The 21,088-nt window shown below is 29.0% G+C and overlaps 1 protein-coding gene across 7 annotated transcripts in view; it reads right to left on the bottom strand.

Annotated features, from left to right (window-relative positions):
• spen (split ends) overlaps positions 1 to 21,088 on the bottom strand; it is a 415,150-nt gene that overhangs the window by 363,002 nt on the left and 31,060 nt on the right. Inside the window, exon 1 of one of the 7 annotated variants that reach the window (XM_024364282.2) lies at positions 6,607 to 6,795. The exons of the other annotated variants lie outside the window; for them this stretch is intronic. Within the exon in view, the coding sequence (XP_024220050.1) occupies positions 6,607 to 6,635 (29 nt within the window). The 5' untranslated portion in view covers positions 6,636 to 6,795. Of the gene's footprint in view, positions 1 to 6,606; positions 6,796 to 21,088 lie in introns of those variants that run through there. 7 annotated transcript variants of the gene reach the window in all.

Consider the following 21,088-nt stretch of genomic DNA (forward strand, 5'->3'; position numbering starts at 1 on the left):
AATTGATAATATAATCTTAAGGGTTGGTAAGTAAAATTATAACATTTTTTTATAGTTTTTATTATCTATGAGTATATTCTTCATAACGGGACTTAATAACAGTTCTGCCCATAATTTATTTTTTTATTATTTAATTGTATCATCATATTTTATCATTTAACTGTATATATCATATAATCTTTTTAATAGTCAATTATTTAATTGTTGCTTTTTTAATGTTTTATACTTAATAGTAGTTTTTATGATTCGTGAGTAGTTTCTTATAACGGGACTTAGGGTTCGTAATAGAAGAATTAACAGTAGTATTCATTATTTAATTTTTATTATTACACTGTATAATTATTTTATTAAAGTAAATAGAGAGCATTAGTAATAGTTTACATAAGTTTGTGTGAAGTAAGCAATAAATCAGAATACAGACGATTCAAAGTTATTCAATACGTAAGCCAATATGGTATTTTAAGATCTGTCAACAAATAACACATATATACATTTTTATTTAATTATTTATGTGTAATTAGGTGAAATTATCATACTTTTAAATATATAAGGCATTCGATAGTACATAGTAGATGCAATTTTTTATGAATTGAAGTTTTTGGCAACACAGACTTTTCTGAGACTGATTTCATAAATAGTTAGGAAATTTGTTTTCTTAAGAGAATAATATTGATATTAAAAAGTCATGAAAGGGACTCCTTGTAAAAGTTATAATTTTGTCAGTTACCATGTTCTAAGACCGAACACCTCATTTATAAATAATGTTTTTATATAAGAAATTTTGTTAGTTAAAAATTGTAAATTCATGTAAACATAGAGTAATAATAACAGTTTACATAAATTTGTGTTCAATATACAATCATTTAGAATATTGACGATTCAAGGTCATTCAATATAAGAGCCAATATGGTATTTTAAGATTTGCCTATAAATAAAACTCATATATTATTATTAACTGTTGGGCAAAACTAATAGCTAAAATTACCATGGATACGATATTTATTTATCAATGGTTCATTCATGAATAAGAGTCGTATCCATGGCAATATTAACTATTAGTTTCAACTATAACTAATTTTTGCCCATCTCTGTTGTTATTTAATTTATAATGGGATTAAATTTCGACATCAAATGTTGGTATGTTAAATTATAACATATTTTTATAGCTTTTAATAGTTTTATTTTCTTTTTTATTCTTTTATGTTATACGAGTTTTATGATGTACAAGGTTTAAAAATGGTTTTGTCCATTAGTAAATTAAAGTAAATAGAGATTTATAATAAAAACTCATGTAAATTTGTCTGAAATAACCGAGACTCAAGGTTGGTCAACATGTGAGCCAATATGGTATTTTAAGTTTTGTCTACAAATAAAACCCGCATATTGTTATTTAATTTATAATGGGATTGAATTTCGATATCAAATGATGGTATGTAAACGTACTGCATGGAATGTAAAATTATAACATATTTTTATAGCTTTTAATAGTTTTCTTTTTTTTTTCTTTTATGATATACGAGTATATTATTGTAACAAGGTTTTGATCATTATTAATTGTAAATTAAAGTAAAATGAGTGTAATAACAAAAAAGTTCACATAAATTTGTCTGAAATAAGGGAAACTAGAGGTTATTCAACATGAGGCAAATATGGTATTTTAAGTTTTGTCAACAAATAAAACTCATGTATTGATATTCAACTTATAAAGAGATTTAATTTCTTCAAATAACTTATACAATAAGTTCTTGATTATTATTTTAATTATAAAAGAAAGTAAGACATTGATAATTTGATGTAAAGTTTTTGTAAGTTGAATTATAACGTATTTGTATACTTTTTAATTTTGTTTTAAAGATTTCTGGGTATGTTCTTGTAATGTAGTTTAAAAATAGTTTAGTTCATTGTTAATTATGATTCATCAAGTAAATAATGATAGTTTACATAGAGAAATAAAGTATTTTTAAATAAATAATATGAAATAAGAATGGTAAAATTAGCAAAAGAAGGGAGAAAGAGATATAACTAAATATAAAAGCTAAGACATTAGTAAAGTAGATCTGGCAACACTGGGGGAGTGAGAGGTTTTAATGGTGGTCGGTGGCGAGCAGTGTTGCCAGACCAACGAGGGCACCAGTGTTGCCGGATCTACTCTTCCCCCGCCATCTGTTTCCACGTTGCCAGCTGCGGGGGCACCCCTCATTACACTAAAACAGTCTCTTTGGTCTCTATCTATTCAACCGCCACCTTTTGACATACTATACTATATTACAGTAGTAATAAAATGTAACATTTTATCGCCTATGATAATAAACTATAGTAAAAATCAACAGCTGCATAAAGAGATAAGCGGAAGAAATAATCCGAATTCAGGCCTAAATAAATCTTTTCATGAAAAAATCATTAAAACCACAATTAAAACATTTCAACTAAATAAATAATTCTTAGATATAGCAGTACAAGTATGAAACAACGTTGAGATAACACCAAGAGTTCATTACTATATATTTTAAAATTAGATGCATCCATAAAACATGAAAGATAACTTAACTGAAAGTTGAAGAAACTCCTAGTAAATAAGTTTTAAATTAAAACTGTAAGCTATCGTTATAATCAACATTACTGAATTGATTTATCAAGTAAACTTTAGATGAATATAAATAATACGTAATCAACATTTATAATAAAAAAAAATACATAAGACAGGAATAGCACAACCACATTAATTTGAGTTAGAAGTAGAAAAGCCCATATATTCTCCAATTAATAAAGTTATAAAGTAATATGATGAAATGAAATACATTTTATAAGCTTTCTAATGCAGTTTTTAAGTCTAAATTTAAAATTTTATACTACTAATATCGATATTTAGTTATAATCTGAATATAGATACCACACTATTTCCCGTCTGTATTAAAATGTAATATTTTATGACTATAATAATATTATCATAATAACAAAAATCAACAGTAATGAGTAAAAGAAAGTCAGTTTCTAAATCGATAGATATATTATAATATTAGATATCAATTAACAATCGACAAGTGAACAATAAAGAAAAAATTAATTAAAAAGAATTATTTTTCATTAATAATAATCATTTTGATTACTAGTCAATCAAAATGATTATTATAAATGAAAAATACTTTTTTTTAATTAAAATAGGTAAATGCTTGTGGCATTTGGCGTTAGCAACAAAATGTCGACTAAAAAAGTTTTTTAATGCACATAATCTAAAATATTCATACAATTGCAAAGATTTTGGTATAGTATTTTGACTAGAACTGTACAAATACCTCTCGATGTATAGGAGATATTATACATGAAATAGATGATATGTGCACTAAAATTATTGAACCTATGAACACCAAAATATTTGTCATTAAAACAAGGAATTTCGAATAGAACGTAAGATCTGATGTCTTAAAGTATATTAAATTTGATAACATTATTTAATGTATAGACTATCAAAATGTAAAATATAAAAAAAAAATTATATATTTTTTAAACAGCTTTATTTAAAAAAAAAAATGCCTAATGGTTTAAATTATTATGTAGTTATTACTAAGTATTTAAAATAGCCATTCTAATGGAGAATGACGTTTCTAAACTTCTAAAATAATTCACGAGGAAATAACTTAAGTTCAATTTTATTTAATCCAAATTAGGAAAAAAACTTCTATTTACAATTTAAAATAATAGTGTTATTTGAAATTGACAATTATATTTTTTCTCTAATTACAAGCTTTAAATAAGACTGATAATTTTACTGATGACGTAAATTCGACCTTGCTATAAATTGGAGACACATTTAATTTTTTTTAATGACAACGAAACTCATTAAATGTAGCTATTTGTTAAAACGATAACACAAGAATAAGAGTGAATATTATTTTATGTACCAGAGAAAAAGCGTGTTTGTGATTAAAATGAAGGAGTGTTAACTGAAAACATTAAAACTAATACAATAACAGCAACTTTTCATATTGTCACATAAAAATTGTCAAAAATTACTTTAAATTAATCAAGAAAAAGTATAAAAAAATGTATAACTTTAACGTAATAAAGATAACGAAATCTCCATTACGCCTATAGTGAGAATAGTAATTCTTATCAAAAGGGAAATCAGTTTTTATATGAAGAAGTTTACTTATAGCCATCGTAGACATATACAAGAAATATAATTTCCAATAATTTATATAAAACAATCATAAATAAAACATTTACGACAAGTATACACGGGACTAAATACATACAATATAAGCAAGGTTTAACGGTCACATGATCAAGAGGTTCCAACGAGCTAAAACCGTCAGGTGTACAAGTAAGTATCAAGGTTGATAACTACGTAAGTCAAAAACAACATTTTCGTCATTACTCATAAATACATATTTAACAATCTAATTAGCATTTGAATACGATTAAATTTATATAATAATTCATTGAGATAAATTTTGTAATAGTTGTAATGCGAAACGTATTCAGCAGTATACAGCAATGAATGTTTTTTTTAAAAAATATAACGAATTTAGCCTATGACTCCATGATCTCAGTAAAAAGAATTTATAAATAACCTAAGGATTGCAGGTCATAACCAAAAATACTGTAGTGGTTATAATTTATCTCTCTTCAATCATATGGTGCTTCTTTATCGATGACTACTTTATTTATAGAATATTATAGTAAGAAAGTAACCAACTAAATTTAAAAGAAATAGCTGCAAATGGTTATTAATTAAATTAACTATAAGACGTTTAATGAATAACATTGCTAAATACTTTTTATATTAACTATATATTATTTTTTAAATATATTAAGCAATGCGATATTAATTTTTCCCTCAATTCTGTCAAATACTGTCAATGATTTAGATCAAATTATGAAACGTTACCATAACAACTGAATAAAATCATGCAATACAACAAATAAAAACCTTTTTGTACGAAAACTATACAGACAGGGTTAAAATGAAACATATTGCTGGATTAAGGACTCGAAGGAAATTTTTACTCGAATAAATTAAAAAAGAAAAAAAGTATGGTGTTATTCGATCACACCTCAACAGTTAAAGGTTAATATTATTTTGTTGATAATGTTTCCAAAAAAAATTTATTATTTCATATACTTTTGATATATGAAAGTTCCACTGAAAAACTTTATAGTTTCAAATTATGAAGATGGACAGGTTGCAATCAAAAGAGAAACGAAAAAATGGTTAAAGACTATTTATTTTCCTAAGTTTCGGCCCACTTCGTAGAGCTTCATCAGGGCTTTTCAAGTTGATAGCTTTAGAGACTGTTGTAAAGCTATTCAAAATATTTTTTATCATTATATTGATGGACGAAACGTTGAACTTTTAAAGAAATAATAAGAATGCTTTGAGACATAAATTGGATAAAATTTATTTAAATTAAACTTTAAGTTTAGAGATGAATTACAATTTATTTTTTATTTAAAAGAGAACAGAATTGAAAATAATGAAGAAAATGGTCAGGAATGCAGTCAAATGAAAACAAAAATGGTAACTATTTATTTTCCGACGTTTCGACCCACTTTGTAGAACTTCATCAGGGATTTTCAAGTTGATAGCTTTAGAGATTTTTTGTAAAGCTATCAACTTGAAAAGTTCTACAATACTCTAATAATTGTTCTTTTTTCCGTAACCCTGACCATCTTCTTCATAATATGAAATTATACGGTCAATGTATGTGTATATATATTATAGTTACGTTCTATTTATAACAAAATATCTGGAACTTTATCAAGAAATTAAGATAGTTGAACTTTTGATTGACAGTTTTTATTACAAAAATGTACATGAGAATAGGAAAAAGAAATAATTATAATAAAAATAAATAAATTTCAAAATTAGACATACAATTGACAAACAAACGATTTTTTTTTTTTAATTCAGTACTTTTCAAAATATTGAACATTCCTAACACTTCAACTTCAATTAGTTAAATTGTTGAAGCTAATAATAGTTTCAATTAAAGACTTAAAAAATAAAAATTGTCAAATTATTGTAATAATATTAAAATTTATTATTAATTATAATATATAACACATGGGTATATATTATCAAGAGTGGTATGACAATGTAACTACGGTTAAAGTCTAGATGTAGCAGATAACCATTTTCCTTTGTTTCTTTTGGCTAAATGCGATTTCTTCTTTAGTTAAATTCAATTTTTTTGAGTTCCCATTATTAATATTCCACTCATAATTAAAATAAAAAACTACGCGGTGACCACCAAAAAACCGTTTTCATATAAGAGAGATATTTTCGTTCGGTGCCTCTACCAACCTTTCCTAACGTATATATTTATATTTATACATTATATAAATATCAAAAATACTATTTATAATGCGTTTAAACTAATATTTAATAAATAACCATTTGTACACTAAGTAAAGAATTAGCTATATCTTATTAGTTGAAGTTCGGTGAAAGTCCAATAGGACATGAAGTAAACACTGTAATTTTAAACAAGATCTGATTCTGTTAAAATTGTACGCAGTTTTCGGTTCAATACAAAATATCACTAATAACTTTTACTAAAATTATAGTTAAAAAAAATACTATACATTATATTTAAAATGTATTACCTAGGTTTGCGTATCACCCGTTCTTCCATCGAAATCCATACACTTCACAGTATATAAATCAAATATAATTTCCAAAAGCAGTAAAACTTCACATAATTAGATTTAAAATATAATAAACTAAAAGGCTTCATAATGCAGGAAAAAATAAATCAATATTCAACAGTGGAGATACACTTTAAACCCACTAATACATATATTATGCTTCACATGTTTCACTTGACTGAGGATCGAAGAAGAGAGACTTTCGGTAATAGAAAAGATAGCTTATCGTCCGATAAACATTGAGGTTTACATTTTCGATAATGGTAATCCATTAATGTGACTCAACTATATCTGTCGTTAAGAAATTAAGAAGCCTTTTATAATAAAATTAATATTCTCAAAAATCGAGAGATGAAGAAGTGTGTGAAAATATATATCATATCTATATTTACTTTTTATTATCATTAATAAATAAAAAAATTGGCAAGATTGATAAATCTGAAGATACGGCATTAATACAAGATATGGGATACAAAGATCAATATTGTTCAAACTGAAAGTCTACTTCGGTAAATTCAAAAAATGAATAATATACATCATATTTAAAAAATAAAATTTGAAACAATAAATTTTTATTTTTCTGTAGCCAAAAAAAAAATTCGAATGTTACAGTTTCTCGAAGAAAAACGAATATCAACTTTGTTCTAACCGAGAATAATAGTTTAACGATATATAAAAAAAGACGTGTACACTTCATTGCGATCTGGGACGTTTCGTTGTCTTCAAATTTTCAGACGGAACTGTTACCTTCATTTATCTCATTTAGTTAATTATCGGATTCATAGCCTATATTTCATATTTTATTACTGTTAAAAATGCAAAATAGTAAATTATTTAAAATAAAAAAAATTGAATGTACTTTGAAGAAAGAATTTTTCGAAAATTCGGCATTTGATCCCTAGTTGAACTATTTCAATGAAGAAAATACCTAACAAATAATTAAGATATTATTGAATATTAATAGCACTAATATTATTAAATATTAACGACAAAATCGAAAAAATTGCCGCAACATAGATTAGCGATGACTTCGTTTTTAGTACCTTTAGGAACTCTTAAATACAAATTTTCGAAAAAATCGGAAAATAAAATTTTTAAGCCCAAAATATTCGCCCTACATGGGGCATTTGATTTCCTTTGACAAATCAAATAAATAGAAATAACTTTAATACTACTCGACCAATCTACGCCAAACTTGGCAATGGTTTAGGGTTCTATAAATTGTACCAAAGGGCACAATATTACGCCCTTTAAATGCATCAAATTAACATTATGTTGATGTAGACTGACATTCAGCTTTCTCATGGTTGAATGAACGACCATATGAACAGTTAGTCAATGTATGAGATAAAAAATTCTCCGAATTAATCAAGTAGAAAGATATCTAATTTTTAATTTATTTGAGAAATAGTAGTAATATTTTAATAGTTTAATAGTTTTTGTAGTTTGAGATGACATTGAAAACGAATATGAATTGTTTTTTTCCAAAAAAAAATAAAATAAAATAAATAAATAATAATTATATAAAAATTATAGGAAGATTTTTTTTTTTCAGAATCGGCCTTTGAGCCCTTGTTAAACTATTTCAGTGCGGACAAGATCTAACTAATATTCATGATTGAACATTCATAAATCGAGTTTAATCTAAATCGTTATAAAAAATAAATGTGAAATATCGATTCAATAAAGTGGCACTTATGGTCAGTCGATTTTATTGAAAAAAAAAAAAAATTGCAGCGACATCCCAGAGATACACCAGTTTGAAATACTCGATTTCAATATTGTACGACTATTCCTTCTGTGTTTACACAGAATTTTGCGAGACTAGATTATTTCGACACAGGGGTCCTCAAAACGGATGATTCCTTCGAAAACTGAAATTAGAAATTTCGAACGATAGCAATAATTCCCCTTACTATATATTTCATACATATTTAAAAGTAAAATATCTTAGTCACGAACCTTCACTAACGTTGTATCTTACCTGAATTTTTGTTTAAAAACCCGATGAAAAGACATTTAATTTTTTCATTAAAATTAAAAACCGTAAAAAATAATGGCGGAGGATGAGAAGAAAAAAATATAGACCCAAAAAAAGGCACTCTGGCATTAATTCAATTCACATAAAAATTCTAAACCCTCTAATTCAATTTGAACGGACTGCACAAGTAACAAGGACCTTAAAAACAGAAACAAAATGGCGGGACTAGGGATAAAAAAAAAAAAAAGCTACTTCAAACTCGATTAATATACAAATTTAAAAACCTCTAACTCAATTTAGAGGTGCGCAAAAACCTTGAGCTGGAACACGTTTCCCACAAATACTTCTGCACCAAATATTATGTATTGAATTTCAGGGGCTAGTATATTGGAGTAGCACATTAAACTTTATCTAAAATTACTTTTCATTATGCAATCGTTAATTATGATTTCACTATAAAATATTTTCGGAGGCAAAATGTTTGCAAACTGTACTGATTTGTAACGGTTCTCTTGGAACCGGTTTTTCCCTATCTCCCTCGCAATACTAAAGCTTTTTTAGGCGAAGCCAACATTTTATAATACTGGATTATATATTCAATGCATTTATTTTTTCAATATTCTGACATTTAATGTGAATAAAACCGTACTCGAAGATTTGAAATGTACCAGTTTAAATAATGGGAACAATATATTTTGCCGTGATGTATTCTAAAGGTCATGATTTTTTTTAAAAATAAATAAGACTAAGTTTTTATATTTCATTCCTATTTTTTTTTTATTTCTTAAAAGTAATTATACCATATTATTGATACTTTATTATTATACCATAATAAGCGCCTGTGAATAATCATTCTACATTTTCAATTTCGATATATCTATTTAACAATTTTAATTTAATAGGGGTATTCATGAAGTGTTAAATGTTTTACCATGCTAAAAGTTATAAGTATTGGATTATGAACAACCTAATTTAAAGTCATGTTAAATACATAAGAGCTCCTAGTGGATTTTTTGAGAAACTTGTTTACTTCTAAGTTTGTATTAAAGTAATTTATTACACCATTCCTAAATTGAGTGAAAAGTAGAAATTATGTGAGAGTTTGGCTACTGAGTGTCTTGTTGAACTTCTAACTTGTAAGGAAGAGACTCAAGATGAGCTAATTGACAACTGTCATTACATTATTATTATTGTTATTGTCATCCATTGCTTTATTAGTAATAAAAACATCCTAAACAATACTAACACAATCAACGAACAAGTAACTACAAACAAAACAAAGCTGGTATGTTTCGTGACGCCATTCTTCATTTAACTGGCTCTCTACCATGTTATATCGTTTTAACATGGTAAAAAAAGGAAATATTTCTCCATTTAACATAACTGTTTTCCATTTAACACGCTTTAACATGTTAAACTATAGATTATGAATACCCCTAGTATTGCCAGACTATATAAGTCAAACTTCAGCATAACGGAGACCAAAGGGGAAGGATATTTTGTCCGCTATACTGAGGTTCCCATCAAGAAGAAGTGAATATAAGAATAACAAAAAATATATATACAATAGAATTTTACGTATATCATATCTTAAACTATATTTCGTCAAGTACGAAAATTAAAAATATGATTTTTATACTGTTTCAAAAAAATCAACGTATCCGATGATATTTTGCTTCAATCTTCATTTTGTAGAATATATAAATATATTTTTTAAAATACGATAATTCTTTCGAAAGGCTTATAGAATGATACATTTACATGCAAATTACACATTACTCTGTAATTTGACAAAAGAATCAACCCAACTTAATGATTATATGCATACGTACATAAAATACTAAACTTCTTTTTTAAACCTTTTTAGTGCCGAGCGAAGATAACCGCCAGAATTCACAATTTTTTGAGGGTTAGGAAAAATGCTCGTAAAAACCATTTACATAATCAAAAAGCAGTGTATTAAGGACGAAATAGATAATAAAGCAATGATACCAATTTTTCTATATTCATTAAAAATTATACAAATGATCATAAATAAAATAAAATTGAGTTCTTTATTTAAAAAACGTAACAAAGTTGCACATACGAAAAGTCATCCTTTCATCATGACGTTACATAGACCATTTATTACAAAGTATTTACTTTGCATTTTCAATATATTTTCTAACAAAATAAATAATATTGCATAACAAAAATAAACATAACTCCAAGATAAATAGGAGGGGCGAATTAAGGGCTAGTTTGTTTGAACGAAAAGCCACATTTTCATTTATTTTTTTATGTTGTTCAAAAAAATTTTTTTAAATTCTCTCGTAATGAAATCAGGCTATTTATAACGTATTATAAATTTATTTTCAGATAAAGTTCTCTCGCAATGCGAATGGTAATGCACTACATACCATGGCATTATAAGAGTTAATATTAATTTTCTTACTTTATTATATTCGACAAAAAAAAAATAAATAAATACTATTATGGTATATACCTATAAAAATTTCCTAAAATTAAATGATTAGCCTCATTAAATTCAGTTTCAGCATTGTGAGTTTATAAATTAAAACGTTCTAAAGGAAATTAATTCGTGCCAGGGTCCGGAATGGAGTGATACCGTAGTAAAAGGGTTAAATTACATTAAGTTTGTACTTTTCTTGACGGGATCATAATCAAATTGTCCGTTAGGGAGCACTCCACAATTGAGGGGTGTCTGATACTGGTGCCTTTGCGTATAAAACACGACCTTTTTCTGCCATTTTTTAAAAAGTTTACAACGGTGTCTAGATGTTTGAAATGGATTATTTATCGATAGGTGGTACTTGCGCAGTAAACCCGGTAGGAATTACTACAGCCCTATACTAAGTACCTTGAAGTTGTGAACAAACAGACTATGTCCTGAGGGCATGGGTCAGGCCACCAGCCCTTTTGGAGAAAAGGATCTAACCGACATTACGGACCCTTATTCTCTAAGTGACCATAAATCTCTACTTGACCATCTTTTCCTTCCATTCTTACCTCCAGGCCTCCAGCCCACCACACTTCTCTATTTTCAACTTCTAATGTTCCTCACATTTATTACAAAGGAGTGCATTATCTCAGAATATTCTCGACTTATGTTCAAGCACAGTGTTTTTAACCAGTGATGAAGTGAAATATACTAAACCTATTCAATGCAATCACAAGTACTAATCGAGAAATTGTCATCAGGGGATGCAAAAAAAACCTTACCAAATCTTTATAAAGCAACTGACATTCGTTCACAATCGAAAAAATTGTAGCAACATCGATTCGCGATGACCTTCGGGTTTTGGAACCCATAAATACGAATTTTCGAAAAATAAAAAAGTGCGGTAAAACCATTTTTTTAGTTTTAAAACTTATTATCTAAGAAAGAATCGGAAAATAAAATTTTTCGCCCAACATCGGCCTCTGAATTCCTTTGAAGAATCAAAAAAGTAGAAATAACTTCAACACTACTCAACCAAATCTACACCAAACTTGGCAGTGGTTTAAGACTCTATTATAAACTGCACCAAAGGACGCAAACAGGGTCTAATTAAACAAATTAGAATCGGAGATGTAAAATAAAACGTTTAATGATCTTTTATTTATTTGAAACCCGTATTCCGCATTTAAAATGCATCAAATTAACTTTATGTTGACGTAGACTGACATTCAGCTTTCTCACAGTTGAATGAACGATCATATGAACAGTAATCACCAAAATAAATAAAAAAATTGAAAAGTAATATTTATAGTTCGAGACGACACTTAAAACGAATATGATCTGCTTTTTTCAAAAAAATAAATAATAAATAAATAAATAATAAATATTAGAGGAATATTTTTTTGAGAATCGGCCTATGAGCCCTTGTTAAACTATTTCAGTGCGGACAAGATCTAACTAACATTCATGATTGAACATTCATATACCGAGTTTAATCTAAGAATAAATAAGAAATAAATGTGAAAAATCGATTCAATAAAGTGGCACTTCTGGTCAGTCGATTTTATTGAGAAAAAAAAATTGCAGCGACATCCCACAGATACACCAGTTTGAAATACCCGATTTCAGTATTGTACGACTATTCGTTCTGTGCTTACAGACTATTTTGCGAGACTAGGTTATTTTGACACAAAACGGATAATTACTTCGAAAACTGAAATTTAAATTTCGAACGATAGCAATAATTCGCCTTACTGTATATTCCATACATATTTAAAAGTAAACAGAATAGCTTAGTCACGAACCTTCACTAATGTTGTATCTTGCCTGCATTTTTGTGTAAAAACCATTTAAACATTCATATTCAGTTTACTGACTGTTGAATGAACGATTATATGAACAGTATTAAATAGAAGAAATAAAAAATTAACTGAATTAATCAAGTAGAAAGATATCTTGTAGTTTGAGTCGGTACTTAAAACAGCCCTGACGAAGCCTTGAAATGTGGGGCGAAACGTGGGCTCAAATAAAAATACACCTATTTACAATTTGAGTTTTATTTGACCGCACCCGGACCAAATACCATTTATAAATATTAATAGAAATAATATTAGACAAACTTTATTAAATTTAATTTTTGTTCTGGTATTTTTAACTGTCACTTCTCAATTTAATTTAATTTTTCTACAACAATGTTTGTGATTATTGAGAGTTAATGTTGTGGATGAATACAGAGGCAAAGTCTAAAGAAATAATTCTTGGGTATGCACTACAATGCCTGAGGGAAAGGTCCCGAACTACCTGGGTTATAAAATACTGGGGGTCGCCAACAACCCCAATGTACCTGCTAGTGCCCTAACACACTCTCAGCGAGTTAAGATATAATTCCACAACATATATATATATATATATATATACACACAATATATAAATATTCAATAATTAAACTGAGACAATGGAGGTTAGGTTCAAACATTACAGCCTAAAGATAATAATATTAGTAACTGTTCGTGCCAAGCAAATTCAAAACGTTACACAGTTTTGGAAGAAACTGGGCGATAAGGTAATAATTGTTCTCATATCTCATTGGACAATGTACTGTTTGCTATTGCAACATAAACACATTACCATCTTAACCAAAACTATCCGTGACCGCTGAGCATCTTGGGGTAAACGACAGTTAGGGAAGATAAAACGCCATCCACCAGGATTCGAACCAGTGATGTCGAAAATATCGAACTAAAACATCGATATATAAACGCGCAAACAAATCGAAAGAGTAATTCCATATATCACTAAAAAATATCAATATCTCGTACATCAATATTATTAATTTTTTAAAAATGAAGGTTTAAAAACTTTGTTCACAAAAAAAACTAATCCCTGAAATATTACAACAAAAATTATAAAGGAAAAAAAAAGTATTAAATAAAATAACAAAAAACAATCCAAATAGTGATATTTATTATTAAAAATATATAACTAAGTACTACATAAAATAAATTAATTAAGTTACTAAACATAAAAAGATATTTAATTAATACTGAATAAAAATTATGATTAATACTTGCATTAAAATCAAGAGAAAAAACTTATTACAAAGTAGAAAAAAAAATTAATATTTCTCTGTCGTTTAATTACGTATTTTATTAATATTGGACACCTATAATTTTTTTTCTTCCAATTTTTGTGTGTACCTTTTTCGAACCTCCACCCGGACCTTGTTCCTACATATCATTTATATTTTTTTAAAATAATCCTAACCTGTTTAAGGTAGATTTTATTGTTAGTTTTGTTGATGTGTATTGTAAAAAAAGGGAAAAAAGAATTTAAAGAATATATAAGAAAATGGTCAGGGTTGCGGTCAAAAGAGAAACGAAAATAGTTTACAACTATTTATTTTCCGACGTTTCGCCCCACTTTGCAGGGCTTCATCAGGGCTGTTCAAAGCGAACGGTTGAACAGGAAAAACACTGTTCGTCGGAAAATAAATAGTTGTAAACTATTTTTGTTTCTGGAAGATTATTGATTGACCGTGTGTAAAGATGAAAGGAATATGGTCAGGGTGGGGTAAAAAAAAAAAAAAAACTCAAATAGTAGAACTACACTATTTTAATGAGCCAACGTTTCGCCCCACGTTGCAGGGCTTCTTCAGGGCTATTTTGACGGCAGTCAAAACAAAAATCGGCAGTAAAAAAAAAAACAAAAATATTTTTGTTTCTCTTTTGACCGCAACCATGACCATTTTCTTATATCAATTTTTACGGTCAACTATATAACATATATAAATTTAAAGAATATTTTTTGTATAAGATTTTATGTTTTGTAAGTGAATAGCTAATTTATAAAAATTAAATGAAACTGTTACGATATTTGTTTTTATTTTAGAAGATTATAAGTCTTGGTAAATAAGCATACAAATAAAATACATTTTTTATATGATTTGTGACTAGTAAATAAATAAGGACTATTCGAAAATATTGGTATTGTGCGAGGAAGTAATATATTAATAATGGGAAAACAATTTTTAGGCTGTCTCCTTGATAATGGCCTAAGGGCCGACATCATTTGTAGTTGGCGTCATTATAAATATATTACGATATATCGAATCAAAACTATCGAACAAAAATATCGATATTTTTCCGAGATGCTTATTTGAAACCCGCACGAAAACAATGCTTGCATAAGATGGAAGCCCCGAATGCTCGCCGCCTACTTTCTACATTCGGTCAAAGACCTCAAGCTGCCTTACCACACATTTTTCACCACCTCGGGCGATCCCTGCTTTTCTAAATCTGCAAGAGGAGAAATCCACCGACCGTGTGTAATTTCTTTTCAATATATAATTCTATACATTCGCGATGGGCATGGTAGTTATTAATCTTAGACCCACAACCGGTTCGGTACTTATTATTTAGAAAATTTAATAAGAAAAATAAATAATATTCGGACATTTATTTTTTTTTCTATTTAATCAGATTTCATTATATAAGCTACAATTACAGTAATTTCAATTTTATAATAATAACGCTAGAAATACAAATAATTGGCTCGTTATGGAGGATCAAGACTGTAATCTCTCTCCTTACCATAATAATTTATAAACCTGAAAAGTTGGGAAATTTCAGATTTTAGAACCTAATCCAAACTGTGAAATTTACTCAAACGTTATTACAGTGAATATATAACAAAATTATATCAAGGTCCTGGCCAATAAGATATATATATTTAAAGCATTTGAACCCCTCTAGTACGAGGCCCCATGCCCCATGACTTCAGGCACGAAGTCTATAACTCTACTCAAGATTCAGGAACTAAAACTTGCAGGTTAAAAAATGGACGAGTATATGTATTGTAACAGTATAAAAATTGTAATATTTTTTCGGTGATTAGTGATGATATATAAATAATTGTATTAGGTTTTTTTACAATAACTCCTCATTAACGGAAACCCCATTATACCGAACAAATAATCTTTCCAATAAGAAATTTAACTTTACACTCATAACTGCTTATAAACTCTATTTTGAGAAGTCAGTTTGCAAAAATGTTGAATAAAAGGGCAAACTTATAACTATTATATTGATAACAATAATAAACAAATCAACCTAAAAATAATGAGAAGCCTAGTCATCGAAATATATTGGAATATTCTAGTTTTGTGCATGTATTTTAAGTAATATTAGAATAATAAATAGAAATAAATAAAATACAAACTTGGTAGTTTTTTGTTATGCCTCAAGTCCTCCATTGAAGAAAGATGCAACGATAAACTTATCTCAGTTCTGGGGAGTATTCCGCTGAAAATTGTTCTTTTTCTAAATATTTTTCAAAAACTGACCATTCTCAATATCGTTTAAAAATGTTTAGCCTCTTTGAATAAGAACCTAAATATTCGTAGTTTAAAGTAGGTTCTTGAAAATCCCTATTTCCGGGTATTTTAATTGCTAGTGTTGACAACTTTTGCCTCTGCAAACGACTGATCTTGAATTCAGTCCGACATATTGCCTATTCATTAGTATCAATTTGAATTAGGTACCCCACTTTCAGAAAGCTCACATCTATTTCGTAACCCAGATTAGAACCCTTGTGACATTTCGAAAACAAATCCATATAAGACTGACATGAGGGAAGGGTGAGAGGGGTAAATTATAGGAAGGCAGAACTGGGAAGAGAAAGGAACGACTAACAAGGCACCTTCCAATATTGCACAACAGGCTACCAGAAGATCGGTTGTCATCCACCTTCTTCATGGTGGTCTCTGGAGAACGTGTCTTCGAAAGAGCAACCAGTAGAATATTCACGAGTATCACGCTATAAAGAAATGATGACAGAGAAAAACATTAATCTTTAAGTAAAAAATATAATATTTTAATAACTGGACTGTATCAGTAAGTATAGAACCAAGATGGTAGTCTAAGTGACTCACAAAATAGTAAAAAAAACAAACTATTTAATGGTGACTAACGTTTCGTCTCACATTGCGGAGTTTTATCAGGGCTAAATGAAAACAAGATACTAACATTGTAAGACATGGCAAGAAAATGTAAATACGTAAAAAAATATACAAAAAATAAAAATCTTTCTTTTAAAAAATTTGTACTCCCTTCGTATATTTATTCTAATTTTCTTGTCAGATCTTACAATGTTTGTATTTTGTTTTCATTTAGCCCTGGCGAAGCCCTACAATGTGAGGCGAAACGTTGGTAACCATTAAATAGTTTGTTTTTTTTACAATAGAGACCCCTACAGTGTATTAATTATATATCAATTTACACTGATTAAAACTATTATCGGGCCGCCCATAGCTCAGTGGTTAAGACACAGTCTTTCCAATTTGATGTCTATTGGCGGTGCCGGTTCAAATCCGGCCTGGAACGTTGATTTTTTTCATTGAGTGGCGGTCCCACAAAATGAAGAACTTTGACCCCCAACCATGGTTAGGCAGTATAGGACTCCAATGGGAGTCATGGCCGAAAAAGAAAAAAAAAAAAAAACTATTATCATAAAACCTACCTTCAACAAGTTAGGATTCAGTTATCACCTCATTACAGTGCTCAATTTATGTTATCCTTTATTGTTATCAATTTATATAAATCAAGAAATTGATTCATTACATTTCAAACTTTTTTTTATTTATACATCTTTTACGATCTTATGAATAATAAATATTATATCTAAAAAATAATAATAACTTACTTAAAAAATAAAAATGTAATATTAATTTTGCTCAAAATAGGTTGAGAGTAAAGGATTAAAGAAATTCATAAAATACTAGGAATATAAAAAATTTCTATGCATTCACCCCCCCCTCTCCTGAAATGAGCCGAAGGGGTTACAACCTTTCGCATAATTTATATTTAATTTTTTTCTGCTACGCCACTGATCATTTCCTGGTCTATTATTATTTAAAACGTTCTCCATTAGATATGTACGGTTCTGGAGTAAACAAAAACAATCATAAACGTTTATCAGACGGTTGGAATATGTTCCCTCCACGACCCAGACACCTTCCCCCTCCTGTAATATACAGACTCCCGGACAGTGATAAAGAACCAGGACGACCATGATGGCTCGCAGGTGCCGCCGTGGTGGAGGTCAAGTGCACCTGCGATAAATCTCCAAGATACAGGACTCTTCCTTAGTGGAAGGGGGGAAGGATATTCTTCGTCTTCTTGGTTATGCGGCTTAGTCAGATGTAAAAATATCCTGAGTCCTTGGAGACTAGGGCTCCCGCTGTGGTGGCCGTCCAGACTTCCAGTCTCTCCTCATCATAATTCAAAGCCTTCTTCGTACGGGGAGGATCAAAGAAGAATCAGTTTACTTCTGGTTCCGTGAGGCAGTTAGGATAAACTATGATTTAATACTACGATTCTTAACACTTTGCACTCTACACCGCTTAGGACCTACAAGCAACTAGTAATGAAATTTTATTAATATGTATTTATGGACACCAATATCTATAAAGTTACTTTGTTTTCTTGTGGTTGGATAATATCATCACTAACACTTCTATCATCTGCTTGAATAATCATTTTGCTAAATCCGTATGTATTAATGTCTATTTGAAACTCGTCTTTACTACTGCTTACATCAAGAGACACACTGGTGTGGTGTTCAGTTGTTTTGCCATTAAAAAAAAAGATTATAAAATGAAAGAGTGGATAAAGAAATTGTAAGTTATGAAATCACAACACTGTCTTATTACTGCAGAAATCTTTACTATTCGACGATTCAATACGATTTAGTTCTTGTAAATTTCTTTTCTCAGTTTTCTATTTTTTTTTATTATCTTATCAAGTTTCCCTCTATCATTGAACAATACTCGTGTACCTTTGCTTCACTGATTCTACATATTTCTCAACGGATTATAGAAGTGTATAGTCCGCCTTAAATGCACTTTGCACGTTCTATTTCGATGTAAAACCAGTTAAATTATCATGCATCTTGATATTTTTTATTATATTTTGATCTTTTTACGTCATTTGTGCCCCAAGAGGAAACAACCGAGTACAAAGAGTCAGCATAACTTGAATAAATCTTACAATTGAGTTAATTTTATTTTGAAATTTTTTTTTAAAAATTCTATTCGTGTGTTTATTATTATTATTTGAGGACATTTTCATTTGTTTGAATGAAAATTTACTTATAATTAACCTTTAAACGTAAAATATTATAAAGATCAGGAGAGGCATGTCAGTAAAATAGCGAAGTTAAACTTAGATTAACATCTATGGGTGTAATCCTATTCCTTAATAGAAGAATTTTAAATATTGTCCATGTGAATTCTTCTAACATTCATATGTATTCATAAAGACTAGTTGGCCGAACAATACAGTTTTTATAAAGGTCCCATTACTATTTAACAAGCATGGTTTTAATTGGTAAGGCGCCGGGCAGTTATGTCTCCGATCAGTGTGTTCTTCTACAGTCTGGATATAGGGCCACAAGATTCGGAATTTCCAAATCTAATCCTAACTGTTCAATAACATTATTATTTTTGTTTCAGTATCTTTTTAAGCATTTTCGTATTTTCTATGTATAATTATTTTAATGTTTTCTCTAATGCTCCTTACTTTGTCACAAATCAAGTCATCCATCAGGACCTCAATGTTCCATATGTTGCCGATTTGGCCAGAACCAGATACCGTTCCTTCCATAATAAACTTTTCAACCACCCAAATCCACTGGTTTCTGACCTGGCTTCTCCTTCATTACCTAATAATCCTCCTAAGCGTCTGAAAAGAAGATGGCCTCGAGATCTTCTCCTCTAGAAATGTTATTGGAGTTCTATCAGTGGGTAGATTCTCCACATGTTTGTATCATGTCACTATCTCACCTACAGCAAACTTACTTGTTGTATATATGTTAAACAGTTGTAAATAACAATAAATAAATTATTAAAAAAAAAGTCTTGTAAATTATTAAAAAATTTTTTGTTTAGCCCTGACGAAGCCCTGTAAAGTGATATGTTACTGACCACCCGGACTATCTTCCTACAATCTACTTCATACGGTCAACTATCTTCCTACAATCTACTTCATACGGTCAACTATCTTCCTACAATCTACTTCATACGGTCAACTATCTTTTTCCAATAAAATGTTAACGGTTTGATTAATTATTATGTTTTGTTTATTATATATATATATGGATATTTTTCACGAATAATAAAATATATACCTTGGTTTGTACTGAAGGCATTCATTCCTAGGTTGGTGAGAGTGCGTTGTATATCCAAAACCCGACACTTAACGGGTCCTCTTCAAATTCAAGCCAGCGTATACCTGACAATCTAAATAACCTGTATACACGCTTGCGCACGGGAGTATTTGTCGAAGTTTGGCAAACGTGTAGAGACACTTTAACGTTTTATGCACCTCCAAAATGAGTTCAAGAGTTGAAAATTTGATTTGAGAAGCGCATTTCGTGCATAAGCGCATAAGTTTTTTCTCTTATCCTTTTTAGCTGTTTTCTATGAATGGAGTTAGGACCTCAATGACCAAACTCTGCTGATCAGTTAACTCTCATTTAGCCCTAACGAAGCCCTGCAAAGTGGGACGAAACGTTGGTTAACAATAAATTGTTCTCTTTTACTATTTTGATGCCTTTATTGGCCTCTACCCGGACAATCTTCCAAATTATTCAGTTTGTAAAAAGTCTAATTAGAGAGCTATTAGCAATTATGTACGATGGGCTACATTGGTTAACATGTTAATGCCATACCATAGTTTGTTACTATTGCTTTGTTTTTCAAACATAAATACTGTATTGTTTTTTTAAATGAATGACTGGTGACAAAAATTGTTTTTAAAGTATATAACATATTTTTTTCTAAGTCTTGTTATTTATATGATTTTACTTAAATTTGCTAACAGATATTTTCCCATCGTCTGTGTATATTTGAAATAGATTCATTTTTAAACACATTTAAAAAAATATGAAAGGAATATGGTCCGGGTGTGGTCAAGAAAAACTCAAATAGTAGAAATATACTATTTTAATGAGCCAACGTTTCG

This window comes from Halyomorpha halys, unplaced genomic scaffold, assembly GCF_000696795.3.
Source record: "Halyomorpha halys isolate HHAL.00 unplaced genomic scaffold, Hhal_1.1 Scaffold40.1, whole genome shotgun sequence".
In the NCBI taxonomy this organism is placed as follows: Eukaryota; Metazoa; Arthropoda; class Insecta; order Hemiptera; family Pentatomidae; genus Halyomorpha; species Halyomorpha halys.